The sequence below is a fragment of the Lampetra planeri genome, chromosome 1, assembly GCF_965212315.1.
Source record: "Lampetra planeri chromosome 1, kcLamPlan1.2.h2, whole genome shotgun sequence".
NCBI classification, from domain to species: domain Eukaryota; kingdom Metazoa; phylum Chordata; class Hyperoartia; order Petromyzontiformes; family Petromyzontidae; genus Lampetra; species Lampetra planeri.
Genome location: NC_136107.1, coordinates 16,911,994 through 16,938,695, shown reverse-complemented (window position 1 = coordinate 16,938,695; position 26,702 = coordinate 16,911,994). Strand labels below are relative to the sequence as shown.

The following is a 26,702-nucleotide window of genomic DNA, read 5'->3' as shown; positions in this document are numbered from 1 at the left end:
GTGTGTGAAATCACCTCCTTTATTGTGGTTCATTACTCAGGCCAATAAAAAATGGCTGCTCTGACATGCTGCCTCCTGAAGGTGGGAAACCCTACAAGCCACACCCAGCATGACACGGGTGATGATGCAAAAAAAATTAAGCACAGCAACTAAACAGTATTTTCATACATTTAAAATAGGATGAACGCAAAAAAAATGCATAATGGGTAACAACCATTAAACGTGTATACTTTGAGGAACAGTAGGATGGTAACTGGTTCACGGAAGTTGTCTTGGGGACTTTTGTAAGGGTTGTGTTGGTGGTGCACTCTGCATGGAATGTATGGGGAATGCTGTGGTGGCAATGTGCTCTGTGTGTGATGTGTACGAACATTGATGTGGCGAGTGTGCCTCCTGAACAGCAGCAAGAATGTTATATTTTAAACGCCGACTTTCAATTAATGGAAGGGAACGTAGCTCATTGGCAATAAATTGGCCAAACACATCAAATTCATCCTCCTTAAATGGCCTTGCGAAGTATGTATCCATACTTTTAATGGCCAATTCCATTATCTGACTGTCTGTTTCTCCAAGTTTGTTCTCTTTAACTTTGGGCCATTGCTTTGGGCCTTGTGGCCTATGAAATGTAAATTCAGGGGTTGAAGTTAGGCTGTTTGGAATCTCTGTGGTGTTTCTAGTTTTGGTTGGTAGTTCAGCTTCATCTTGATCAGACCTCTGTTCCACATCTTGACTGCTCTCGTTGTCGACATATTCCATCTGTACATAAACATGTAATCCATTAAAGTATTAAACTAAGTATATTTTTTCATAATTCTATGATGGCTAGCACACTGGAGAAGTAGCTACACATTTACAACTGTCACATCATGCTGGAATTTCAACCAACGAATGGTGCCCTGGATGGAAATGTTTGCCTATTCATCCTCCCACAGGCAATGGTCTAATCTATTGTGTATGGTTGGATGGATAGCAAGTTACACGTATATCTATATTCGTATGCCATGAAATGGCTTCAGTTGATGTGCAGTAGATTTTTGCAATGCCTCATAGTTGTTGAAAGACTATAAATTTCACCTGCAAAGATATAGGGTTCAATGTCCGCATATGACGGAAGAGTTTCCGTATGTGCAGTCTCTCCGGAACTTTGAACCTCCCTACACCAGAAATGAGGAATCTACGACTTCATCTTATAAGGCTCGATTAGCGTACACTGAGAAAGAAGTTAAACATACATACATACAAATGAAACTTACCATTTCAAAATGCACAGCAAACTATTTATCCACCACTACAAGCGTCTTAACTGCACTGTGTGCTTGCAAACACTCTTTGTAATTTTCTAAGTCAAATACTGTACCTGTCTTTCAACCAGTGTTTTTTGTTAAATAATGCATAACCCAACAACATGTATGAGAAATTTATATTTGGCTCTCCATAATGAAAAGTTCCCTGCCCTAAACCAAAGATGCTGCCAGGCAATGCCATGTTTGGTTGTGGTCAATTACCCCTTTTATGCACAAATACCCGTTGAAACCTTATGGGGGTCCGGGATTGACAAAGCATACGTATATTTTGAACTGTCAACTCCATAATTGCACAACCAAGAGTTAAAAGTGATTTTGGAAATGACTACAAACCCCTGTCTACACCAAACCGATCGCTCTTGTTCCTGACAAAACCGTGGATTGTCTTGGCTCGTGTACTACACTGAGCCTCGGCAAGGGCATGTATACATAAATGTCAAGGGCTCATACAATGACATTATAACTGACATCAAGCTAGAAAACAAGAGGTAATGGAATCTACAGGTTGGCAGGCTTAAACCGATTAAGATGAAAATGTGTTCTCTTGCAGCAGAGAACATGATATAGATGCAATCTAGATTTGAAGCTTTCGTGACTGCAGGAATCCATACTCTTTGGTTCTTTGGGTAAAGTCACGTAGGTATAAAATAAAATAAATCACGACGTTTCGATTGGAATACAAGCACTCATCATCAGGTGGGAAAACCACAGCAATAATTTTTTTTACAGCAAAATTAGTTTTCTTGCTGTGGTTTTCCCACCTGATGACGATTGCTTGTGTTGCAATCGAAACGTCGTGATTTATTGTATTTTATACCTACGTGACTTTACCCAAAGAACCAAAGGATATATATGCATTTTGCAAGTTTTTTTAATCCGGAGATCATTTAAGTCACCTGGTAGAAAATAAGTGGTCACCATGCGGGATTAAAGTGCTTACCTTCATATTAGAGATGGTCTTCTTACAGCCAACAAAGTTATCCAAGAATTCCAGATGTGGCAACAGCCACCAAGTCTGCCTTGAAGCATCACCCCCGCCATCTCCACTTTGTCTGCTTTTGCCCTCTTTTTTCTTTCTTGAATAGACTGTGCGCAGATTTCTGATTTTTCTGGCGACCTCAATTTCTGTAAAAAAAACCAAAAGGATGATTTATACGCTGATCAACTTTAATAATCATTCGCCACGATCGATCCACTGCTGAATGAAAGCCTCACCAAACCATCAACATCTCTCATGGTTCTGAAATATAATCTATTTAGCACATCTGCATTGGCTGATTTCACCGTTTTTATTTCCACAGTAGAGGTACTTTCGGTCGTGTTCCCTTTCCAACCTTAAGCCTGAAGCACAAGCCACCATGCTTCTAGCGATGTCCTGCCCAAGCTCGCAAGTCAATGATTTAACCTGACTTTGTTGGTAAGCATTACTATAAACCAGTGCATTTGGAACATCCAACAATCACTGCCTGGTGGATTCACACTTTTTCTGTACTCAGGCCCCTGGGTCGTGTATTCACCAACCTGCGCTGACTAGTGCGGTTAAGCCGAATGACTTTCATCCAGCAGTTAAATAACATTTAATAAAATATATATTATGACTATATACGCAGCCTTACTATTAGTTCCAAGTGATTGCGCCATGAACTCCAGAGCTTGTTGTCGTTTCCATTTGTTGTTGTAGTCCGGCAGCATCGTGTCGTAGAGGCAAGGGCTGCCTTTGTACAACTCCACCAGGTCCTCAAGCTTGCGCATCGACCACCAAAACTCATCCCCCATTTCTTCCATGTGTTCTTTTTTCTCTGGTCAGGAATTGTGTAGACAACAAGCCGATCCGAGTCAAATCATGTTGGACCTGAATGTGCTGGGTGTGTACCTAAAGCAAAGCTAAGTGTTCTCTGTCTGGTGTACCATTTTTGTGGACACGCGATATCGAAATCACTAACTGAATTCACATTGTATTTATATCGTGCCCGACTGCAATAAATCATGGAAACAATCGTTCAGGTTTTTTTTTTATCCTCCTGCCAGTCAACCTAATATTCCACAATGCCGTTCTGCCTTCCACATTATTTGTATTTATGACTTATTATTTTCCACTCACAAAATGATCCGCTCCTTCGCAGTTAACAGTACAAATCATACTCATTTATATCACACGCTTAAAGTGATACACATTTAACTGCTCAACGCGCAGATACTTAACTGTCAATCGTCACTGCCTGGAAAAAAATGATTGGGGTGACAATAACCTGGTCCAATTCAACGTAAAAAAGTAATTAATAACTGTATCACGTAAGGCTGGAAATGTAACAATATTGAGTCATGGTAAACCTATTAATCTGCTAGTTTGGCACAACAATCATATCTGACCGGTCATGGAATGGCTATACAGGTAGTATGAGTAATCTGGTCAAGCAGGCATCAACTCATCTTTTCCGTGCCAAAGCCTGTGTAATAATTATTACCACTTTACAAAGCACACATTCACTTAAGTTGGAATCCTGCTGTCATATCCGAGATGGAGCACCCAGTTCCTAGCTCACTACACGTGCAGGCATTCTGAATAGAGCAGACAGGGTGACTGATCCAGCACCGATTGAGTGTCACTCGCTCACCGGCAGTCAGTCGCGCACACTGTTCACTCTTAACGCTACTGTCATGTTCTTGGTTCTTTCGGTGAAGTCACGTAGAAGGGAAATAATACAATAATATAAATATAAAATAAAAATTCTCACGTTTCGAAAAAAAAATTATTGCCGTGGATTTCACACCTGATGATGATTGCTTGTGTTGCAGTCGAAACGTCGTGAGAATTTATATTGTTTTATTTTTATATTATTTTCCTTCTACGTGACTTTACCGAAAGAACCAAGAATATGAATCCCTGCAGTCACGAAAGCTTTAAATCTAAATTTAGCTACTGTCGTGGTTATCGTTTCCGTGAATGTACCTGGTTGATTCCTCCACCATGTGGAGGACTTGCGTCTACGAGACACGGTTTCGACTCACACAGAGTTCAACTCCCACCACACTTTATCCCGCTTCCATTTCCACTTTTAGAATTCCCTCCCATCCTCTCTTTTCCCAAAAACTTGTCACATTAACACGTTCACTGTGCCGTGTGTTGCTGTCCCCTTGACGTTTCCGACGATCCTTTTGTTTGTGTGCTGCTCAGCAACAGTGATTTAAAACAACACAACAATAATAATACTAATAGCTGCGTAAACATCACGGGCTAAGTCGACCGGCAGGGACCCAAAGTGTGCGGGCACCCCCGTAACCCACTTCCGTCTGAGACGTCTGAGCAGCGTGGAAGAGTGAGGACAAAGACCTTCTTGATCAAGGGGGGGGGCTCTCGTTATAGCACCCTCCTCCCTACGAAGGGGCCCCCAGGGGCCCCCCCACCACCTGAGGCTGAGTCGGGGGGGGGGGCTGCGCCGGTCACCTTTGGTCGCCTACGGCCCCCCACGCGCCACCGATTGCACGGAAATCGCGCGCACGTGACCGGGTTTCCGCGCACGTGACCGGCAGCGCACGTGACCCCAAACACCCCCCCCCACCACGCCCCCCATACACCCCCCCCCCATACACCCCCCCCCCCATACACCCCCCCCCATACACCCCCCCCCCATACACCCCCCCCCCATACACCCCCCCCCCATACACCCCCCCCCATACACCCCCCCCCCATACACCCCCCCCCATACACCCCCCCCCCATACACCCCCCCCCCATACACCCCCCCCCCCATACACCCCCCCCCCATACACCCCCCCCCATACACCCCCCCCCCATACACCCCCCCCCCCATACACCCCCCCCCATACACCCCCCCATACCCCCCCCCATACACCCCCCCTACAACCCCCCTACCCCCCCCCACACCCCGCACAGCTGATGCGCAGCGCCACGCCCCCCATCTAATTTAAATGAGGGTTAGAAACGCGCGCGGCCGCTTTTGATTGGCTCTCCGCGTCGTTGTAAAACGTCACGCTGTTAAACTCCCAGCCAATAGGACGCGGCACGCGCGTCTATCCGCTCTGGGAATTATAAAGCGGCGATGGAGACGATTTAGAGCGGGGCTGGTCGACCTGTTCGCGCCGACACCGTCGATCCCACCAGCCTCGCCGGCCTGACCGGCCCCACCGGCCCCACCGGCCCCTATCCCTCTTTGCGTCCCTTACGCTCCCCTGTATTGATCCGCCCGGCCTCGGGAAAACGGCGTAACCGGTCGCCGCGAGTGAAAAACATCGGAAGAGCGGCTCTGCGAGGTAGGCCTCATGTCGGGCCCCCCTGACTTACCTGGAAGTTCCGCCGGCGAGGGGGCGCCTCCGTTCGCGGAACAAGGGTGGCCGTTGCCCCCCCCTCCCTGCCACCAGCTGCTTTGCGTTTGTTGTTGCCGCTGCAGCAATGGGATGCTTCACCGCACTGCATCGGTACCGTTCCATAAAATGAACGGAGATACAGCTTAATGGAAAGGCAGTCGGTAATCTATGGTTAGACTGCCCCCAACATAGAAACATTAAGTTGTCATGATGATATAGACGCAACCCCAGACGTAGAGAGCCTCTTGTAGAAGCGCGCCGTGTAGGTGACTGCACGATACGAGTTTGAAGTTTCTTTAGAAGGGAAGATTACTTTTAAAGCTAATAAGGCTTCCAATTTGTATTGGAGAGCCCGCAAATTCTCAGACTCGAGAAGCTATTTAGGGCTTCGGTTTTGGAAGATTGATAAGGACGACTAATTATAGTCTTTGGTTCTTTCGGTAAAGTCACGTAGATAGAAAATAATAATAAAAAATACCGAAAGAACCAAAGAATATGAATTCCTGCAGTCACTAAAGTTTTAAATAAAAATGTAAACGACTAATTACATTAATCTTTTACATTGAACAGGATTAAAGCTGCCGTCCGCTGTCAACGCCAGTTTAAAGACCCGAAATTACATTTTTGGTTACGGCAAATGGTTTGCCGGTTTCAGTTCTACCCTCCTGTATTGCGCAGTGTTTTCCGTGGCTTGGCCAGGCCGTTCCGTGTATCGCCTTGTCAAGTTGCCATGTATACACGTTCAGTCGTTTTGTTAACTCTTGGATTGATGCCACCCCCATATGTATGCAATTGTAATTAAAATAGATCAGTTGGGTGCAACTGCGATCATGTAGTTCCATCTTGCAGGCCTAAGTTTGCGAGTTCATATCCCGTTTAGGGGTTAACTAAACTCACCCTCTCCCTCTGGGGTAGATGTAGTAGGAGTATCTCTCTTTGTGAGAGTCAACAGTGGTTATCCTTTTGAAGGGACTGGCCCTCACATGTGATAGCACCGCGGGCTCAGCCACGCGTGCCAACTTTGATGAGCGACACCGGTTGAGCAGAGAGACGCGATGCATTCGTCTGCTGACATGACGCCAGCAGCACAAATTGCGTTAAATTGTGGTAAAAGTCTATTTTAAAAAATCTGAGCTCGCATTGTTTGCACCGAGATGATATTTTCCACAATTCACTAACTCCAAGTAGATCATCAGCCCTTGGGCATGTGAGACACAAATATTTAAAGTGTATGCAACACTTTATTGATCCGCAAAACGAGTTTATGTTAATAGTAACACAACTAAGTGATTTAAAGATGCGTGCTGACTGCATAATACAGTATAGAGAATACTTATTTTTTTTTACCGTATATCATTGTCCGTTTGCATTGGGAAAATATATTTTAAATATTTTCCAAGGAGTGGTGTAAACTAGTAAACATGTTTTTATGGTGTCCGAAATTCACAACAAATCCAATAAGTCATCTTCCTGCTGGCATTAACTGAATTAAAGTGCTTCCTCTGTTAAGTAAATGTGATTCAATAGCACATGGATTTAAATACATGTATGTTGAAATTATTTCGCACCGTACATAGCCAACCGTGCTAATCGGAGGTGTAATATCGACAGTAAAGTATACAAAAAGAAATGCTGTAATAACAAGTTTCAGCCCTTTGTAATTCCACTATTAAATGAAGGCCTTTGAACACCGTGTTGGCCCACGAATAATGGTTCACCTTGCATGGCACGCTGGCCAGTGCAGGTTGCGGTGAAGTGCTTTGGGACCCAGGGTAGGTTTCATTATCACTTGCCACTGACGCTATGCATGGCCAGAAATCAAACTTCGATTACTTAGTTCATAGTGCAATGCACCTGCCACTGCGCTGCGATTACACTCCAACCTTAATTCAGTTTATTGTAAATACATCCACAAGGAAGACCATGCATATCAGCGATTACGATTTGAGTAATGTATTATTCATGCAAAGTAATTTTATCACAGCACAGTTGCACTGTTCCTGCTGAAATAATGAAACAACTTGTACAGTGCCTATTTAAGCTGAAGTGTGATTGTATAACTTGCTACCCCAGCATTGATTTATGATGTTCTTAAACTACAAAAGTGAGTGATCTTGACTCTTGGGACAATGCTCCATAGCTTTTAGTGAGGCTTAATTTCATACTCCAGTGCAAACCCATTCTACCCTTCATCTAGGAGTACATATATTCGAATACATGCTCTTTATTGCCAATATTTAAGGATTTCTAATAATGCCTTTAGCGATAAACGTGCTATTTAAATAATTTACATAAGTTTTTTCAAAATATGCACCGTTTAGGATATAACAAAATTGTGTTAAAGATAAGTTTCATTGTTGAAATGTTTTTCCTTTACAACTTCTTATGCTTATACATTATAATTCTGTTTTCATTTTCAATATATTGCTTTTATATGGACAATCATATTATACAATAATTGTAATGAAAGAAAGTGCACACGTTGTTTTTGTGACCAATGGCTTACCTTTAAATATAGCTTAATCTAAGAATGTTGATTTTCTTTTTTTGTAAAAATAAAGAGGGCTCAATCATAGGGTCACAGGCAACGAATTGTGCTGGTCATGTTGGTTTGTAAAACTCGAGCTACGCAGTTGTGTGCCATGCTGCCTGGCTGTGCTTAACACTACAGCAATAACTGCCTCTTAAAATCTCAACATCATCAGCTGTTGCAGAAATGCAGAGCAGGGACAATGGAGGTTCCTCTTGCGAGGCCAGGCATACGCAACCTGAACATGGAGAGTGGAGCAGTGGACAGTCCTGGCACCCCCTGCAATCCGAAAGAGGTAGGTGTCGGACTAAAAGTGAAGAAAACTGTGTGCACTTACTGTGTTATTTGAATATTTAACATTCAACGTTAAAACTTTACGCCTGAATGACTTTTTACTTCTCATTTTAAACACAAGGTACTCTTATATATATTTGATACAATACAATGGCTTACGACTGAGCTATGGCTGGAATTAGTTGAATGTTTTGAATGTGCATCATCATCAGGAGAAGAAGTGGGTGGACCGTGCCTGGAATCTGATGTTGAGAACAACACTGCCGATTCATACAGGTGCATAAAAAAAATTTACCTTTTGGTTCCATACCGCATCCAAGTGTTCATGCTTTGATATCATTTTTAACTTGAGATGGTCATGATTTATACTGTTGTGCTGTGTGATACATGGTAACCTTGCAAGGTGTACTGGTGGATGATGTGCGAAGTCCGTTTGAGTGATCTTGAAATGCCTGTTTGCTGTCATGTTCTGCTGGCACTGGTAGGCAGGAGTGGGTGAGGATGTTTGACGACCAGGAGCATGTTTCTCGAGTGCGGCAGCGTGGCATGAAGGGCCAGCTGAGAAGCAGCCGATTCCGTAGCGTGTGCTGGAAGGTACGAGCACACACCAAGCAAGCATGCGCATGCACACACATAGCTGTGCTCCCTCCCAGTTAAATATTTTCCTTTATTATGTTTTTGGTTATTTTCCATTTCCCGCACCACGGCCCTGTTGCATTGTTGTTACCGTGCATTTTGTAAAGCACTTTGAGACACAGCTGCATTCTTAGTGTGCGTTCGTTTTTGATGGCATGAGTCAACTGGTTTCCGAATCACGTTGTGCAACGGGTTTGTCTTTCTGCAGATGTACCTGAAGTGCTTGCCGGATGACAGAGAGTTGTGGGTGAAGATAACTGAGGAACTGAGGCAGCAGTACGACCAAATCAAGCTCATGGTGGGAATTTATGGTTCCCTGCACAGCATTGCTGTACTTGTGCCATAACACTGGTCAACAAAAAAAAAATTCTGGCCTGGACTTTTGCAGCTGTTTTAGACAAATTTGAGGGTGCTGATTCCAAATCTGATCTCAGATTTACTCTATCACATAATTTGTATGCTATCGGCATACCCCATTTTCATTGATTTTACCCGACATTAACTTTGTCACTTGTGATTGCAAGTAGTTACGAGTCAGTGACTGCTTTAGTGTTAAAATATGGTGCTGTATTTTTAGGATAGTGTGTTTATAATATCATTTTATGTAGATATCCACATTTATTTAATATTTTTCTTCTGCAGTTTTTATTGAAAATGCAATATTTGATATCTCAAAAACCTGATGTGATAGACAAAAACTGATGCCAGGTTTGGAATCAGCACCCCAAAATTACCTTAAAACCGTTGGAATACCTTATGCCGGAAAAAGTGTGCTGACCAGTGTATATAATCAATCGAATGCATGTGACGTGATTTCAGAGTGGAGTACTTTTTTAGTCTGTCATTGGTGTTCCACACACAGACTAAAGAAACCACAATGGAATGCCCATATACATTTCAGATAATAGCTGTGCATATTGGACTGAATATATCTCATTGTATTGATCCATATTGATTTTCTACATACTGCTGCCATTGTCTGCGTGTGTTCAGCACATCACAAACCCCAGGAAGGAGGCAGGAGAGAAAGACTTGAACATCAACAACCCTCTATCACAAGCAGAAGAGGTATTCAAAGACCAATTTACAACCATCTATTAGGCACTACTGATAATTTCCTCTGCTGGTTCAGAGTTAAAGTGCATTTAGTAATGTTATTGTTTCTATCACCCTTCCACTCTTTATCATGCATAACATAAGTATGTATTGAATTAAATTAATACGTATAATTTTCAGCCCAATGAAATCCACTGCTATCGGTCATGGGAATTGTTAGACCATACTTTACCATGCTGTTCAGTGTGGTTTGGTGAAACGGTAGTGACATGGAGTGATTCAGATACCACTCACTACTGATGTTTGCCATGACCAACAATCAAACTCGGGTCAACAACTTAAGAGTATATTGTACTCTGCATTGCGGCACTGCTCCCCTTAGTTAATCACCCACAGCCACATGAAGCTTTCATGTTTTATGCAATACAAAGCCTCTACCCAGAGTAATACATTTTTGTTGCACCCAGCTATCAACGTGAAAACAGCCACTAACTCGTCTGCTATATAATGCTTCTTGCAGAGTCCCTGGAACCGGTTTTTCCAGGACAAGGAACTGCGTGCAGTTATTGAGCAAGATGTAACTCGCACGTGAGTCTGGTTGGCATTATTAGTCTTACCTATCTACCTCCATCTAAAAAAAGTGTTTGCATTGCTGGCACATGCACACCATTTGCTTAACATTTTGCTGTCCGCAGATTTGAAGGCAATGTGATTCATGCAACTTGCAGGTTTCCCGAGATCCAGTACTTCCAAGAGGAGCGGGTGCAGGAACTTCTTACAGACATTCTCTTCTGTTTTGCCCGTGAGAACGAGCATCTGCTGTACAGACAGGTGTGCCATAGCCACTCATACAATTTTACACACTTAACTGCTTTGACAGGAACATATGATGCCAGATTATTAGATAAACGTGTCATGCTTACAGATATGCCAGTCCTGCCCCATCGCTGCCCAAAAAGGGGACTTCTCTGGCCAAACCTGTGTGGAGCTGACATCAAGACTGGCATTTAATCAAAATCTTTTTGTAGATGTTGTACGACTTGATTTCCTTGTTACTGTAAAGATAATGTGCATGTTGGGCGATACGTTTTATCAATGTAAACCCTGTCTTTGCAATGTGATTTACAACTGTGGTCAATAAAGCTTTTAGTGTACTTATTTAATAGTTTACACCTGTTAGGGTGTGATATAATCCATTCGCAAGTGTGAAACGTTGCTGTGAATGTACATTGCAGCGAAGTGGTGTGGTGTTGTCTGTGCACAGGGCATGCATGAGCTGCTAGCACCCATAGTGTTTGTACTGCACTGCGACTACCAAGCTTTCCTGCACGCCACCGAGCTCTCCCAGGCCACGTGAGTTACTGTAGTGCTGAGCCGCGAAAAACAATCCTTGTGTGTGCAGTTGAGGCATTGGATAGCGCTTGGTGAATTTATTTACTTTCTTGCACCTGTTTTTTTTTAATTATGATACGTGTTATATTACTATCAATCATGGCTACTTATCAGAGACGCAATTAATTGTGATGTGCAGTTGTATCGAGAGTAAATTTTGATAGTGATGTATTTTTTTATGTTAAATTAAAGGAATACGGTTCCTAACCACACAATTCTCTCTGCAGCAACGAGATGAGAACCATCTTGAACCCGGAGTACTTGGAGCATGATGCTTAGTGAGTGCTTAATTCAACTGTTTATAATTTAAAAAAAACAATGTCATGATATCCAAATTTTGCAGCACTGCCAAGACTAAGGTTTTTTTGTTTGTTCCTTCAGTGCCTTGTTCTCACAACTAATGGAGACTGCAGAACCCTGGTTTTCCAACTCTGAGCGAAAGAAATACATGGTAAGATGACGACCCCACGAACCTCACCAGAGGGTTTTTATTTTGAAATGTATGTGATATCTTCTACAATGTCAAGTCTAGCACCGTGTTTTCCACTAGACAGGTGGAAAAGTACATTGTGAATAGATGTGTGGTGCATGAATGTGTCCCCCTGTGCTTACAGGGTCGTGACCCAACTGTGAACGCCGTCCCGTTTGCGCGGCCGCAAGACAACAGCCCCTCCATTGCCATCATCACCAAGCTTAACCGTATCAATGACCAAGTGCTCAAGCAGCACGACACAGAGCTCTACATGCACCTGTTGCGCCTGGAGATCGCACCGCAAATCTACGGCATGTGCGTGCCTTTGTTGTAGTTTTATGCAATTTTAATGCCATTTACTTTCTGTTGCTCTTAATAAGTTTAAAGTCTGCTCACTTCAAGTACCATACTTGGCAGAGCTATTTTAAATTGGCCTGTGTCTGTAATAGTCGGGACTCCTCCTGAGAACTGGAATAATACATGTAAAGTGTTTATCATAGATAGCGTTATTTATTATTGTGGAGCCTCTGGTTGACACCTCCGTGTCAATACTATGTGATTGCCGACTGCCTGCTTTAGCCGGTGGGTACGCCTTCTGTTCGGACGCGAGTTCCCCCTGCAAGATTTATTGGCGCTGTGGGACGCCATCTTCGCTGACAGTGCCAACCTCTCGCTTGTCGACTACATGTTCGTCGCCATGCTGCAGAACATCCGTGACCCACGTGAGACCGGCTGCCACCACAAATGCACACTCATCTATCTAGAGTATAGCAGAGAAGCTGGGATGGATTGTGATGCACTTGCATCGCTTGATAATTTTGATGGCTTTGATGGTTATTGGCACCCTTGAAAGGAATCCTCGTGAGGTTGGGTTCCATTTTAAGGCATGCTCATCTGTATCTGTTAGTAAAGGGATTCCCAACTGGTGTTCAGGGATCACTGGTTATATTTGTCGTATTAAGTGGTCTCCATAAGGCTCTCACCCTAAGCAGCCTGTTAGGGATGTGTCGTTGGCTTTGATTTGGCTTCAACTACTTATATTTCCATATACAACAAAAGCTCTGTTATCCGGCATCCATGGGGAATGGAGGGTTCCGGTTAATAAAATATGCTGGTTATCTGAGAGTTCTACTTATGGTTGACCAAATTTCCCCAAGCACATAAAACTTTTCAAGACAGAAACTATGGCCTACATTTTAACTATGATATAAGAAATAACATACTCTGTTACAGAAGTACTGACCAGTCAGTTGTAGAGGATTCTAAGTTAATTGTAGAGAAGCGGTGGGGGCTCTTTTAGAATACAGTACCGTATTTTCCCGCATATAACCCGCGGGGTGTACCACTTTATACAAACAAAACAAGACTCTGCGGGGTATATGGAGGTGCGGGCTATCTGAATTTTTTTTACACAAAACGCTATTTTTGCGGGGTATATGCGTCTGCGGGTTATATGCGTATGCGGTGAAAATACGGTATACAGAAGTACAGTGCTCTACTTACAGATTGCCACGAGCGCCACCACTGGGCAGCGGTCCTGAAGCTTCCGTATTCAACAGATGTTTGATAATTGCGCGGCAAGATACCGGATGACATCGCAATTTTTCCGGATACGTGAAGGAAGAATTGTAATTGCCGTATATGGTAGATACCGGGTTAATAGAGCATTCTGGATGCTATAAATAAGTTGCACAGTCATGGGGTGAAATAAGCAATGACTAATTTGTATCTGTCCCTCCACGTGAAAATAAAAATATTTTTATAATTTCATGTCTACTACAAGACCCTCTGGGAGTGCATTATCCCAGCAGCATTCATTTAACACAAATAAACTCTGGACCGGTTTTAACATAATCAGAGAGCCAGGCTTGCTTGAACCAATGCTGTTGAACTGCCAGATGTTAAGATATGCAATAGGTCGCATTCATTTCAATAGTCGTTTGAAGGATCTTTAATCCACAGAAGCTTGACAATCTGATATGTGCCTGTACAATAACCCTGTAATGGGCCTGTTGGCCATAATAGGCATCCTCAATGAATTCCTGTTTTAACGACCTAAGTGGGATACAAATGTCGATCTTCTTTTCTCTTTGGTGTGTGTACCTGTGTGTGTGCATGCATCTGCATGCATGTGCTTGCTCCAGTGCTGTCGAGTAACTACCAGACGTGCCTGGGACTGCTCATGCATTACCCTCCCAGTGGCGATCTCCATCATCTGGTGCAAAAAGCACTTTTCCTTCGTGACCCCAAGGTGCTAATTCATACACTTTAAATAACACAGGACCAGATGGGGCAACACATTTTCTTGTTGCAGTTTATTCTTATACATACTTAACACTTTGGTCTACAATAATCGGTGGTTGTCAAATCAATATTAATTAATAGATATACGATCTCTAGTCCTGAACAGTTTCTTACGGTGAAGCAAAGGGGAGTGGTTGACAAAATACTCCGGTTCTACACAGTTCTACACTTATACAACCGACGCGTCATCCAACATAATGGGTTTTTCACCGTCTTCAATTTAAATTTAATATAAACGTATTGGAGGTCATTTTTTTGAATGTCCTTAAAAGGTTCCATGGTGTCCATCGTACTTTGTTCTGTTATGCCATAATTTGACATTCATGTCGTATTTTCATTCATCCATGAAGTGAGGTTGGTATTGAAGTTTGCAGCCATCCTTGCTGATGAAACTGTTACAGAAGCTGTTTAAAAAAAAAAAGGCAATCTCGTGTTTTACAGAACAATCCAAGGCCCAACAATTACAAGTTCTCGGGCACTGTGGAGACGCCCAAGGCATCTGCGATCGTGCGGCACACCGAATATGCTGCCAGGTAAGGCTCCCTTTGACATTTGGTTATAAAGATATACGTACGCTCAGATTACATACCTTTGCTAATCATCATCTGGATGGCTTGTATTATTTATTTTTTAAGCATACATGTTTACAGGTAGTCCCCGACTTACGACGGAGATGCGTTACGACGACCCCATCGTAAGTCGAAAATGGCCGAGCCTACCCAGGAGTCTTATAGAATGGTGATAATTTAGCAAAACAGAGCAATTTACAGTACCGTACTGTATAAACTATATACTGTATGTATTTATTAATTACAATACTGTATTGCACAGTAAAATTTAAAGTAAAAAACAAGGTAAATTCTTAGCCTACCTATATGAACTGCAATTTCATAGAAAGTTTTTTCAGGAAACAATCCTATCTGTTATAAAAAAAACTTTTAACATGCATTGAACACCGAGACAACTTAACTCCGTCAACCGCTGGTGAGAGTGAGGCATCACCACACAAGGTGGGAGATGCGTACATCCCGGCAGCGTCCCAACATACAGTATCGTACCTCGTACGCTGCTGCGTTTGCCTGCCGCGCGAAATGTAAAATATTTTACAATTTTGTCATATCGCTATCGTAAGATCGAAATATCGTAAGTTGGGGACTACCAGTATTTTATAAAAGATAGAAGTGAGTGAAGAACATGACAAATTATTAAGCAAAAATATGAGTCGGATGATGAAATGGATGGGATATCACCGAGGCTATTCCCAGAAACTTTAAAAGATATATTACATGAAAATGTATTCAGAAATAAATTTACGACTATGAGCCAAGCATGTCTGTGTCCCGCGCGTGACGTCGCTCAATGTCGGCCAGCTCCCCTCATTAATAATCATGAAGAGATGACGTCTTCCAAATGGACACCCCCCTCTCCATTAATATTAATTAGCGGTTGACGTCACTTCACATGAGGGGGCGAGGCGCCTCCTCCCCCCTCTGCAGCGTCAACTTACAACCCTCACTACAAAGGCAGAACCCTCGCGTCACGCGATCTCCGATCTCCGTAACGCTATTGAGACGTAGAAGTAAAAAGGACGTCATGATGAACAAGGGATTATAACCTTTAAATGAAATAAGTCTGTCACCGCAGCCTTACAAATTGCAAACGAATTGATGCAATGAATATCACGTCACGGTCTTCTTTTCGCTTGCAAGTTTCATATTTACTGAAATACACCCGTCCTTGGATGGACAAAAGGCTAGTTCATAAATATATACGGAGAACTGATTTAAGCATCTTGGATTTCTGACAACAGTGATTTATAGATTTAAAAAACTGATTAAACTATCGGAAGTGATTTTAGAACTTAACAATGAGAGCCAAAAGTAGGGTTCAAGATAAATTAGAACTACCCTATTCTGATGAAGCAATAGGATGCTTTGACCTGTTAATGTTCCCGATTTTTTTGTATTCCTGTGATGCTTGCATTGCAATAACATGCACAGGGAGACACAGCAACGGCCAGCCGTCAACATAAACAAAGTCTCTGCGGGACTGCTCAACTTGACACGCAAACTCATAGGCCCTCCAGCATCGGGACAGGCCACCAGCGTTGTCCCACGAGCACGCCTGATGACGGACACTTCCGTGCGTGTGCACCAGCAGCAGGAGCAGCAGCAGCAGCACCGCATACTAAAATCTGAGAGCGTGCCTTCACACCTCAGTAAGGGTCAGTATATCCGTGCTTGTTTTGCATTCTTCCGAAAGTGGTGCTTGGACACCACAACAAAAAAACACGGCAGTGAGTTCAGTAGAAAAAATGCACCCAAGTTAACACGTACAATTCAATTGTCTTCTTCGTAACAGCGATTTTAAGTGAACTTCTCAGAGAAACGTTATAACTGGTCAAAACTAAAATCCCTTGAGCAATCCATCAATTTAACATTGATATTATACCAAACAGCTTAGGCATTGTTCTTGAACCAATTCTGCTGTTTCATAACATAATTTCCCCTTAACTCCACTTTGAATTGTGTGCATGTTTACACATTACATCTGGGCTGTCGTGGGATTATTTATACGTGGGAGAATGTCTTTACCTTCTCAAAAAAATTACCTCTTTTGAAGTCTTGCTTGGGGCCCCGATGGGTGACGTCTGCAGCTGTGTGTGCTCTGTGCTGACAGGGAAGGTAGAGGCAGGCAATGGGGAAAAGGCTCCTTTGCCTGCCGACAGCATGGCTGGTGGCACAGGTAAATGGCGTGCCACGTTTGTGTCCTGCATGTGTTCATTTGTCAACCCCTCTCTTTCCCAGTGTGATTGTGTAATGCGGCTGTAGCTTGGGATGCTGGTGCCCAATGTTGCTTGCTTGTTCTGTGATCTCTTCAGTCTCGTTTGTCGCCGTTCGGCACTTAAGAGGGTTGCTTGGGAGGTCATTTGGTCCAACGTTGCTGTCGAATTCACTTTTACTTTACTGATTGATGTTTACCATTTGTGCCCACATTTAATCCTCACACTTGCTTCCTGAATTAACTTGACATTTTACACACTTCAAACTCAGTGTAACATGGTGAGTCTGTAAAGAGTGTTCAGTTATAACCAGTTTGCACAGTAACCTGAGGCACATTCACAGTATATCATAATGAAAATTATGGCATTCAGGAAATGTAGACTTAACTCATTTTATAGTCCTCAGAGGCAGTGCGATTGTCAAATATGTTATCTTACCTTGTTTAGTCTACAGTGATTCATGTTCCTTTACCCTTCACAGTGATCTAAAGCTAGTATATAAATAAAACAAGAGACTGCATTGGTGTATGGGCACGAATCAGAAGCATGTAGAAACGTCAGTTTCAGATGTGCACCGTGGAGCGGCATTGGTACCATGGTTGTGATGCAGCTGTGTGGGGCATGCAGGCCTGGGATGGGGTGAGGGAAACTCGTCCCCAAGCACAGAAAGTCTGTCCCGTGAGGAGCCGAGGCCATTGCCATCCTCGCCGGCCGGAACCCGTGGGAAGGCGCTGTTCGGTAGCGGTAGCACACTTCCTCGGCCTCGCAGCGTCAGCAAGACTCGCAGGGAACTGGTGCGTACTCTTGCCTCACTATTGGACCCCAAACATCCAATCCACGTGTTTCAATAAATGATGATCTGGTGATTTGGTAGTGTGTGCCATGAAAGGGTGATGGTTGCTTTAATTTAAATGTGAAGTTTATTTTATGCTTGAATCCTTTTGAGCTAGAGTCCAGATATGTAATTTAAGATAACATTTCCCAGATCAGGGAACAGAGACGTGTTGACAATTAAGCAAATGGCCTTTGGTAAAACACATCACTTGAAAGAATGATGGCCGGGTGGACAAGTTGGTGATGGAATAGAAGTCAAAAGAATAATGACAACCCCAGAGATGGAGCAATGAGATGAGATCAGTTCTTGCTGCAATGAAATGAATAGTAGCACTGGACCATGTGGGATTGCCTTGGCATGGGGAGGCCTTTATCCAACAGTGGATGGATAATGGCCAATGGTGGTGTCCTTTTTTCTGGTCAAGGTTCTCTGCATTTTCTTCATTGGCCGTTAATATGGGTGTTGTGTGTGGGAATTGGCAAATGCGTGTGTGTGAACAGGAGGAGGACCTGCAAAGCCAAATATCACTTCTGCAGGCCAAGCTGATTGAAATGCAGGGCATGTGCCACTACTGCGCAGAGAAATTGGACCAGCACCTGGGTTGCGTTTCAGTGCAGTTTTTTACACTTCAGCTTTCACTCATGACTCTTACTTGGACATCTGCACAATTGTGTGTTTGCATGTGTGCAGAGTTGCAGATAAAACAATTATTGGTCATTTGTTATGTGCTTGTGTTGCATGGTGTAGCCAAAATCCAGGAGGACATTCTGCAAGAGAACCTGCAGAGAGAAGATGAGATCCTGGTGTCCCTGGCTGGCATCAAACAGGTAATAAAGGATTCATATTTCAGCCCTATTCGACTGACTGCATGTTGGACTTTGTCACTAGTTATTGCTTAACTAGCCTTTTGCCTGTCCAAGGACGGGTGTATTGCAATAAATCTGAAACTTGCAAGCGAAAAGCAGACCGTGATATTCATGCATCAATTCGTGTGCAATTTATAAGGGCGCGGTGACACAGACCTGTTTTATTTTAAGCTTATAGTCCCTTGTTCATAATGACGTCCTTTTTACTTTGATGTCTCAATAGCGTTACGGATATCGCGTGACGTGAGGGTTCTGCCTTTGTAGTGAGGGTTAGAAGTGGACGCAGAGGAGGGGGGAGGAGGCACCTCGGTCCCCCATGTGGAGTGACCATTTTGAGGACGTCACCTGCTCATGAATATTAATGAGGGGGGTGTTCAATGTAGAGTGACGTCACTTGTGCATGATTATATTGTTAGTGGGGGGGGGGAGTACTCCATATTGAGCGATGTCACCCGCTCATTATTAATGAGGGGAGGGGGGTGTCCATTTGGAGGACATCACCTGCTCATGAATATTAATGAGGGGGGGGGGCTGGTCGATGTGGAGGGACGTCACGAGCGTTAAGGACAGACATTCCTGGGTGATTCTAGTAGGTATTCGCCCTCCTTCCACACGGTCACCATAGACCACAAAGGCAAACTGAATTATGAGTGGGAATGTAACAAGATGGTGCATGTTACCAATGAGTACAGATAAAATGCTCACCGATTGCAACTTTACAAACCACTTGTTAGTAAAGTGGAAGAAGTAGCAATTATGTAGCTGCTGCACGCACAGTAACACCAGCAGTAGGTCCAGTTGATGATGCTTTATCTGCCAGGAACTGCCGTACATCCCACTGTTACATCTTTGCTAGCCACCTAGCAAGTTGCAATACAAGTGTAGTGGGTCCCACGGAGGCAGACACTTGTAACTTGGAGGCAACACGTTTATTATACACCCCAACAGGGTAACTACATAAACTACATAAACACTCGGGATAACTATCTGGTAACTACCACGGAGCTAAACCTCAACAAGGTCACTATATAAACGGGTCAGGTCAGGAAAGTACTGCCTGACCCACGATGGCGAATGTGACGAGTGGAGACTGAAAAGCGTAGCACGGCGGGTTAATTCCAGAAGACAGCCACAAACGCTCCCGGGACTGCCCCTTTATCCCCCTGAGCATGGCCTCGCTCCACCCTTGGCCATGCCCCCTTCGGGATCTTCCCAGAAGGTTCTGGGACCTTACATCACCTATCCCCTTGGTCCCCTTCTGGCCCCCGCCCTTATCATCTGCAGGTCACGTGCCCTCTTGGGTTCACCTAGACTGTCACGTATGCCATACGTACTCTGGTGACAGAGGCACTCGAAGACGCAGTTACACTCTTCTCTCAGTAGCTGGCGCAACGCCATAGTGATTCAATGTCACTACACAAGCATTAAATCTGCACTCACTGGTAACAATTATCATCTTGTCACATTCCTGCTCTCAGTTCGTTTGGTGACTTCAACCTCGAGGTGTATTCCTATCTCGGCGTTTCTGCAGTTGAGTGCTGCTGGGAACTATTACAGTCGTAATGTAATTTTCATGTGGGGGCTGTTGCTGGTGGGCAGCAGAGAGCAGGGCAGAAAAGTCCATTGCTTTACTTCCAGGCACCCATTTAAAACCTTCCTGCCTTCAGCCCACACTAATAATAGTGTTGAATACGATCCAATAACCCCACGTCCTCCATTGCATGAGGAAACCCTAATCCAGCAGAAGATTTGACCACGTTAAGTTATTCACTGCCATACATTCAATCGAATTTTCATTGATAATGTATGTTTTCATTGTGACAAGTTTGCTGTTATAAACCCCTGCTGTTTGTTGTTGGACCTGTGTGAACAGATTAAGGACATCCTGAAGGGGACTCTCAGGTTTAACCAGAGCCAGCTCGAGTCTGGGGACAATGAGGAAATCTCCATCACCGACAACCACTACCAACCAGATGGCAGCCAGGTTACTTGCACACCCCCTTGTGTCTGCCGTTGCACTGTTTGGTGTTAAGGTTTCGTTGGATGGGATTTGGTGGTGGGTAAGGCAAGTAATGCCCTTCCTGAGTCTTGGTTTTCAGCCTCTGTTCCATTGTCTGTTCTGGGTAACTACATTTGCAGGTAGAAGATGGGCAGTAGTATCCTTGATTTTGCATCTGATGTTCTCCAAACAAGAGTTGTCAAGGGTATTGGATTTTCTTAACTGTAGAATGCATCACAATGTTGCCAATACATGGATTTTGGATGGGTTTTTAATGTTCTAATAATTAACTTTTTTGCTTCACATTGTTTTGACGTTAGTGGACTGCCAAAGGGCTGTATATAATTACCATATAGACTTCAGGACCATTGATATATTTAAGGTATATGTAAACCTTGATCAAATATGGCTACCAAAAGCACCCTTTTTGATATCTAATACTCAATTTGCACTGTTCGTGTGTGCCTGTCATAACACGTTTGTCTTTAAATGTATTTTCATGCATTGTTCCAGGCTGCAGGGCCTGGCAGTAAAGTGGCCAAGGTCTCAGTGCCACACAGAACAGCTGAGGATCCTTCACTCGGCCTTCAGAGCCCTCGTCCCATCCGGCAGAACCTGCCCATGGACAACCCACTCATGGAAATCCGACAAGCTCGCAAAAGCACCCTGCAGGAAATTGCATACGGTATCGAATGTAGTGATGAAGGCGGGCATGCCGCCCTGTCAAGTGATGGAGGCAATGGCAGCAGCATGCAGAAGCATCCCATAGCTGAAAGCCAACACCCATTGGGAGATGGCCAAACCCTGCAGGGTGACGATCACCACACTGCTGGGCCTGTCCGCTCGCTCATCAGCCCAGATGAAGAGAGTGGCAGCAACACGAGCCGAGACTCAGACTCTCATTGTGAGCCCATTGGACCTGTAATCGGCCACTGACCTTGCCACATTTTCAATTTTGGGTCGTTTTGTGTCCTTGGCTGCAGAATTTTAATGCATTGGCTTGTCACACCAAGTTTGAAGAGGTTAAGTTGTGTTGCCTGCAACTGCATTTGCCTTAAGTGTTGCATAATTCAAATATTTTATATTTTTAATTGCCGGTTTTTTGTTGTACAAGTTCTCTGCTGTCAACCATGATTGTATCTGCTGACTTTGCCATACCATGTGCTGAATGTTAGGAGTGCATCATTTTAATGATTTACCATGTAATATGCCTTTAGTAATTGGGTGAAAAGTGATATTGTCCTTGGGTGCCCTGGCTGGTGCTTACACAACTGTAGTATTAGACTTTTGCTGCACAAATAGAATTTCACTGCCACTTTGCTATAATAATTTTTGATACTAACCTATGCGGCATGGAATACTTGTATGACAATAGTTGCTGTAATATAATTAAACCTGCTGCTCTTGTACATTTGACACTTAATCAGCAATGCATTTGAGATCACGGTTACTCTTGAAAAATAAAAATGTACCTTCCCATATGGATTTTAAGTGACTAATATGAATCTCAAAAGACGTTATCAGCATATGAAAACAAAACATTACAAACTGTTAAATATTGTTTTATTTGATATAACTGCTTTACTTAAACTGAATTTGTAATAGCATGCCAATTACTAATGCTTTAGGAGTAGTCCTAATGCACTTACAATACAAGCCTTGTAAAAAAGTGTTTTGTAATGTGTACAATGACAAACGGTTTTACATTTAAATACGCACTTAAGGGTGCATACGAATAGCAGGAATATTTGAGTGGAAATAACTGCTCAGGTACCAAGACTATCGGCAGATTTACAGCTTGTAGAAAGTGGGTACAGAATACATTGCTTTAAACTCGACCTAGCTTTGTAGAAACGTTATGCTACTGGGAAAATCGCAAGGAGATGAGTACACCAGGTCCGAATAATGTACAAATTCAGCTTAACCAAGATCCTTCCAAGCTGGTGCCAGATTTCAGATTCTGGTCTCAATCGTTTGTTCCATTTGGCAAATGAACCCATATGAATTGAAAAGTATAATGTGAATGCACATTGTGACTCATGCAATCTGTTAAATAGGACATTCATATTTTAAATGAAACTTTTACCTCGAGGCATGGCATATAGAACATTTTACTTGTGCAGAGCTCAGTAGTTCACAATGCTCATCTGCAGTGATTAACACACTACACCACTTGCATTGTGGCTTTTTCTGTCAATTTAACATTTTTAGTGTCAAAATAATATAAGCGCAACTTTCATAACATAGTTGCTCATTAAAAAGTCTATTGGGACATCCTAATACCCGGAAGATTACAGTTAAGAAGACGTGTGAATGAATGTGGGGGGGTGAAACTTCAGGCCTCGCTCTCCTCTGCCGTGGTGCCCTGGATCTCTTCCTCCAGGATGGGCACAATCAGGTTGTCCTTGGACATGAGGTTGTACTTCATCACGAACTTGGTAAAGCGGTGGCACAGCAGCGTTTCATTCTGCATGCCACACAGCGAGTTAGGTTTTGCTTGCAGTATGATATTTAACGTGTTTCAATGACAAACATGGTGAAACAAAAAGCGCAAGTACCTCGTATTCATCAAAAAGTTGGCGGTGGTGGAAGTACGCGTGCGAAAAGATCCGGTAAATCCTACGACACACCGAGCCCAGCTTGGCCACGGATGATTCCTTAATGCTCACCCTATGAAGCGCATTCAAGAAGAAATCGGTCACGCGTTGCACTCAACCCACCCAATTGTAACCTCACATACTGAACCAAATAATGTATATGGCAAGTTGTTTTCTTACCTGCTGGGGAAGTATTTGTTGCTGTTTAGCAGACAGGCGGCTCCATCTAATGTGTGCCGTGTGTAGTCTATAGCTGGACACTGATGCAGATGAAAACAAACACTTAGGAGGTACAGTACCATATTAAACCTTAGTACAGTTTGGATCTTGACAAAATTGCTCATTTGCACATACATTGCATGATAAATGGCATAATTTGTAACATGCAGTTTGGTGGATGCTGTAGGTTTGCTGATAAAACTGCTGAGCATTAGCACAGCAAAAATAAATTACCTCTTTGGGGGTTTTGTGTGCTGCACACAGGAATATCCACTGCTCCGTGGCCGTCATCTGGGTACACGTCTCTGGGTGACAATCATTCTGCCATGCAAACGAAAGCATTCTGTTCATTCGCCGCAGTTGTAGGCCTCATTCCTGTTCAGTCGGTGCATTTTAGGCTCTTACCAATTTCCTTGTTACTGTTTAGTAGGTGCACTTGTAGGCCATCTACATATTACTGCAAGTAATCGTCTAATATACCCACTAACAAGTTGAGATCTCAGTTTTAATTTTTACAAATACTTTGATCTGTTTTAGCTCAAGCTGCCAACCCATGTTAAATATTTGTGTCGTGGGTGCAGTCTCATTCTAAGCTCTGCTGATGTTTAAGTGGTTCGCTTAACTTGTGGGGCAAAACATTCCTGCGGAGGGAGCTGGTAGGAACGTTGGGTTGCTCTGTCAATGGCCAGGGTCAATGGCGACGGTGTATTCCAAAAATATGCCCGACTGTGGGGCACATGCCAGCGTGAGTAGGTTAAACGTTGAGTTTTATAAGGGCACCACGGGGCGACCAGCCCCTACCCTCCCCACTCAGCCCCTACCCTCCCCACCCAGCCCGTACCCTCCCCACCCAGCCCGTACCCTCCCCATCCAGCCCCTACCCTCCCCACCCAGCCCCTACCCTCCCCACCCAGCCCCTACCCTCCCCACCCAGCCCCTACCCTCCCCACCCAGCCCCTACCCTCCCCACCCAGCCCCACCCCCCCAGACCCACCCAGCCCCACCCTCCCCTCCCAGCCCCACCCTTCCCACCCAACCCCTCCCCCACCCAGCCCCTCCCCCACCCAGCCCCTCCCTGCACGACGGACGGACACAACAATTCCATGTGGGCTGGTGTAACCAGGAGGTTCCTACCAGTATTATACATTTACATCAGTCTAGCTTCATAGTTCTTACCTGAAGTTTCACAGCCAAGCCATTTAGCTCCAAACAAAACTGCCTGCAGCACAGTAAATAACAGTAATTAAATATACAGATGGTATGTTGTGGATTATGTCAATATGCTCACTGTTAACAATGTGTTCTGGTTAATGAAAATATATCACAATGTCCTTAATGTGTTTATACTGAGACAACCATGCAGTACGGTATATTATAATCAATGTAATTGTTGCTACTCATTGTTGACATGTTTCAGTGTTTTTTCTGGTACGGTACCTCAGATGCTCATATTTCCAAACACCCTCATCCTGCCCATCTGGAGCCTCCAGAATTTTGTCGATGTTCGAGAAGTCCGTTCGGATGTTCTGTTGAATAAACTGTGGATGGATGGTTGAGCATATACAAGATGAACGTCAATAAGCGGTCGTGAAGTTGTGTAGTTAAATGTAGTGTCACGCACGGCATGTTTGACACCTTTATTACAAGGCAATGCACGAAACAACCGATGTTCCTTACCTGTTGTACCGCAAGGGTGCTGTCCATCTCCTCAAAGGGCTCATCTGGCCAACTATAGAATTCCTGAAACGCAAAAGTAAACAACACGTTAAAACTCAATCAACACAAATGGTGAATATCCTTCAAGCCGGGCACACAAAGGGATAAACACTCCGTTGATTGCTGTACCGCCAGATCCCGGCCACTCCGCAGCCGTGAACAAAATTCAGATAAACCTCGGGCACGTCTGCAAGAGTAATTGGAATGTGTGGGGTCATTGTGCTCCATTGTGGTGGGTTTCGGTCAATGGTTTTAGTCACCAATCTCCCTTTATAAAAAAAAAAGTGCTAGGCTCCAATGCTGCGGTGGCTTCGTCAGAGCTTGGTGGAATATGCTGCGGACCGCGGTGCAATAACCCGAGCGTGAACGATATTAAATGTTGACTGTAACATTAAAACTAAAAACATTAAAACCCACTCGCAAGGCCGAGGGGGGGGGGACCCTTCATTTCACCGTCTAAAATTTCCCAGCGCGCATACGCACTAGTGGTGCTCCCGGGCCAATCACGCGCGAGATTCGCCCCACCACGTGACCGGCCTCAACCAATCGGCGCGCGACTTCACAACGACCACCGCCTAAGCGGACTGCAGTTTACAAACGCTCGAGTCCCTTCGTTTATTGCCGAGGCCCTCCCCGTTCAACGTTCGTAGCCTCGGAGGGCGCCGCTCGAGATTCGGCAGAGAAACGGAGAAGGCGACAAAGAGAAGTGTGGGGGGTGGGGGGTGATCGGAGTGCGGGATGTTGAGCGACGGAACCTGCGCCCTGGTCCCGGGTCTGTTCCGCCTCAGCACGGCCGTCCCGTCCGCCATGCCGCCTCGTGACGTCACATCCGGGCGGCGGCACCGGTTGAAAATGGTAGTGCGCATTGGCGGCGGCGGCGTCGTGGGGATTTGATGCGTCCCAAACGTCGCCCCGCGAATGTGCGAACGCTTTTATATATTAACGAATAGCGTCTACGTAAATCAGGTGTGCGAGGGCGAGCGGGCGTTTGGATGTTAATTGGGTGGGTCGTGGGGGGTGGGGGCTTATCAAATTACCCGCCGCTTAAACGCACGTGGGCCGTTGAAACGTGGGGAGAGATGCCTTTGTAATTGGTAGAACGAATAAGTGACCCCTTAGGTGAGGTTGTGGGGGGGCCTCTGGTGGCCTCTGGTGACCTTTGTGAAATCTGTGCTGAATTCGAGACACGAGGTCCTGAACATCTAAACATTTGGCCTGCTAGATTTGAAGCTTTCGTGACTGCAAGGATTCATACTCTTAGGTTTTTTCGGTAAAGTCACGTAGGTAAAAATAAAAACAAATACACAATTAATGGGAATAATAATAATAATCAAATATTAATACAAACAATAGAAATAATAATAGAAATAAAATA

The 26,702-nt window shown here is 44.1% G+C and overlaps 2 protein-coding genes and 1 long non-coding RNA gene across 5 annotated transcripts; 1 reads left to right on the top strand and 2 right to left on the bottom strand.

Annotated features, from left to right (window-relative positions):
• On the bottom strand, nt 1-4,839 carry LOC144719173 (uncharacterized). 3 transcript variants are annotated; one of them, XR_013585550.1, is made up of 4 exons: nt 4,750-4,839; nt 2,921-3,103; nt 2,245-2,429; nt 1-756 (listed from the first exon to the last, which is right to left on the bottom strand). It is a non-coding gene; the product is annotated as an uncharacterized LOC144719173 (long non-coding RNA). The 3 variants fall into 3 exon arrangements; XR_013585551.1 differs by having other exon boundaries at nt 4,255-4,821; XR_013585549.1 differs by having other exon boundaries at nt 4,590-4,811.
• Nucleotides 4,840-5,365: 526 nt separating this feature from the next.
• On the top strand, nt 5,366-21,853 carry TBC1D5 (TBC1 domain family member 5). Its single transcript, XM_078595022.1, is given in 23 exon segments — nt 5,366-5,575; nt 8,335-8,454; nt 8,666-8,729; nt 8,939-9,047; nt 9,298-9,387; nt 10,083-10,157; nt 10,666-10,733; nt 10,874-10,976; nt 11,410-11,498; nt 11,765-11,815; nt 11,919-11,988; nt 12,152-12,324; nt 12,589-12,731; nt 14,154-14,260; nt 14,755-14,846; nt 16,314-16,537; nt 16,993-17,058; nt 17,723-17,889; nt 18,431-18,530; nt 18,678-18,757; nt 20,670-20,780; nt 21,309-21,689; nt 21,691-21,853. Coding segments are annotated over 22 exon segments (2,502 nt in total). The 5' UTR covers nt 5,366-5,575; nt 8,335-8,345; the 3' UTR covers nt 21,721-21,853.
• A 488-nt stretch (nt 21,854-22,341) lies between these two features.
• MOB4 (MOB family member 4, phocein) lies at nt 22,342-26,241 on the bottom strand. The gene is made up of 8 exons (XM_078595032.1): nt 26,083-26,241; nt 25,289-25,351; nt 25,049-25,149; nt 24,788-24,830; nt 23,846-23,932; nt 23,573-23,652; nt 23,354-23,465; nt 22,342-23,262 (listed from the first exon to the last, which is right to left on the bottom strand). The coding sequence occupies exons 1-8, from the start codon at nt 26,191-26,193 to the stop codon at nt 23,131-23,133; spliced, it is 729 nt and encodes a 242-aa protein (XP_078451158.1). The 5' UTR covers nt 26,194-26,241; the 3' UTR covers nt 22,342-23,130.
• Nucleotides 26,242-26,702: the final 461 nt, after the last annotated feature.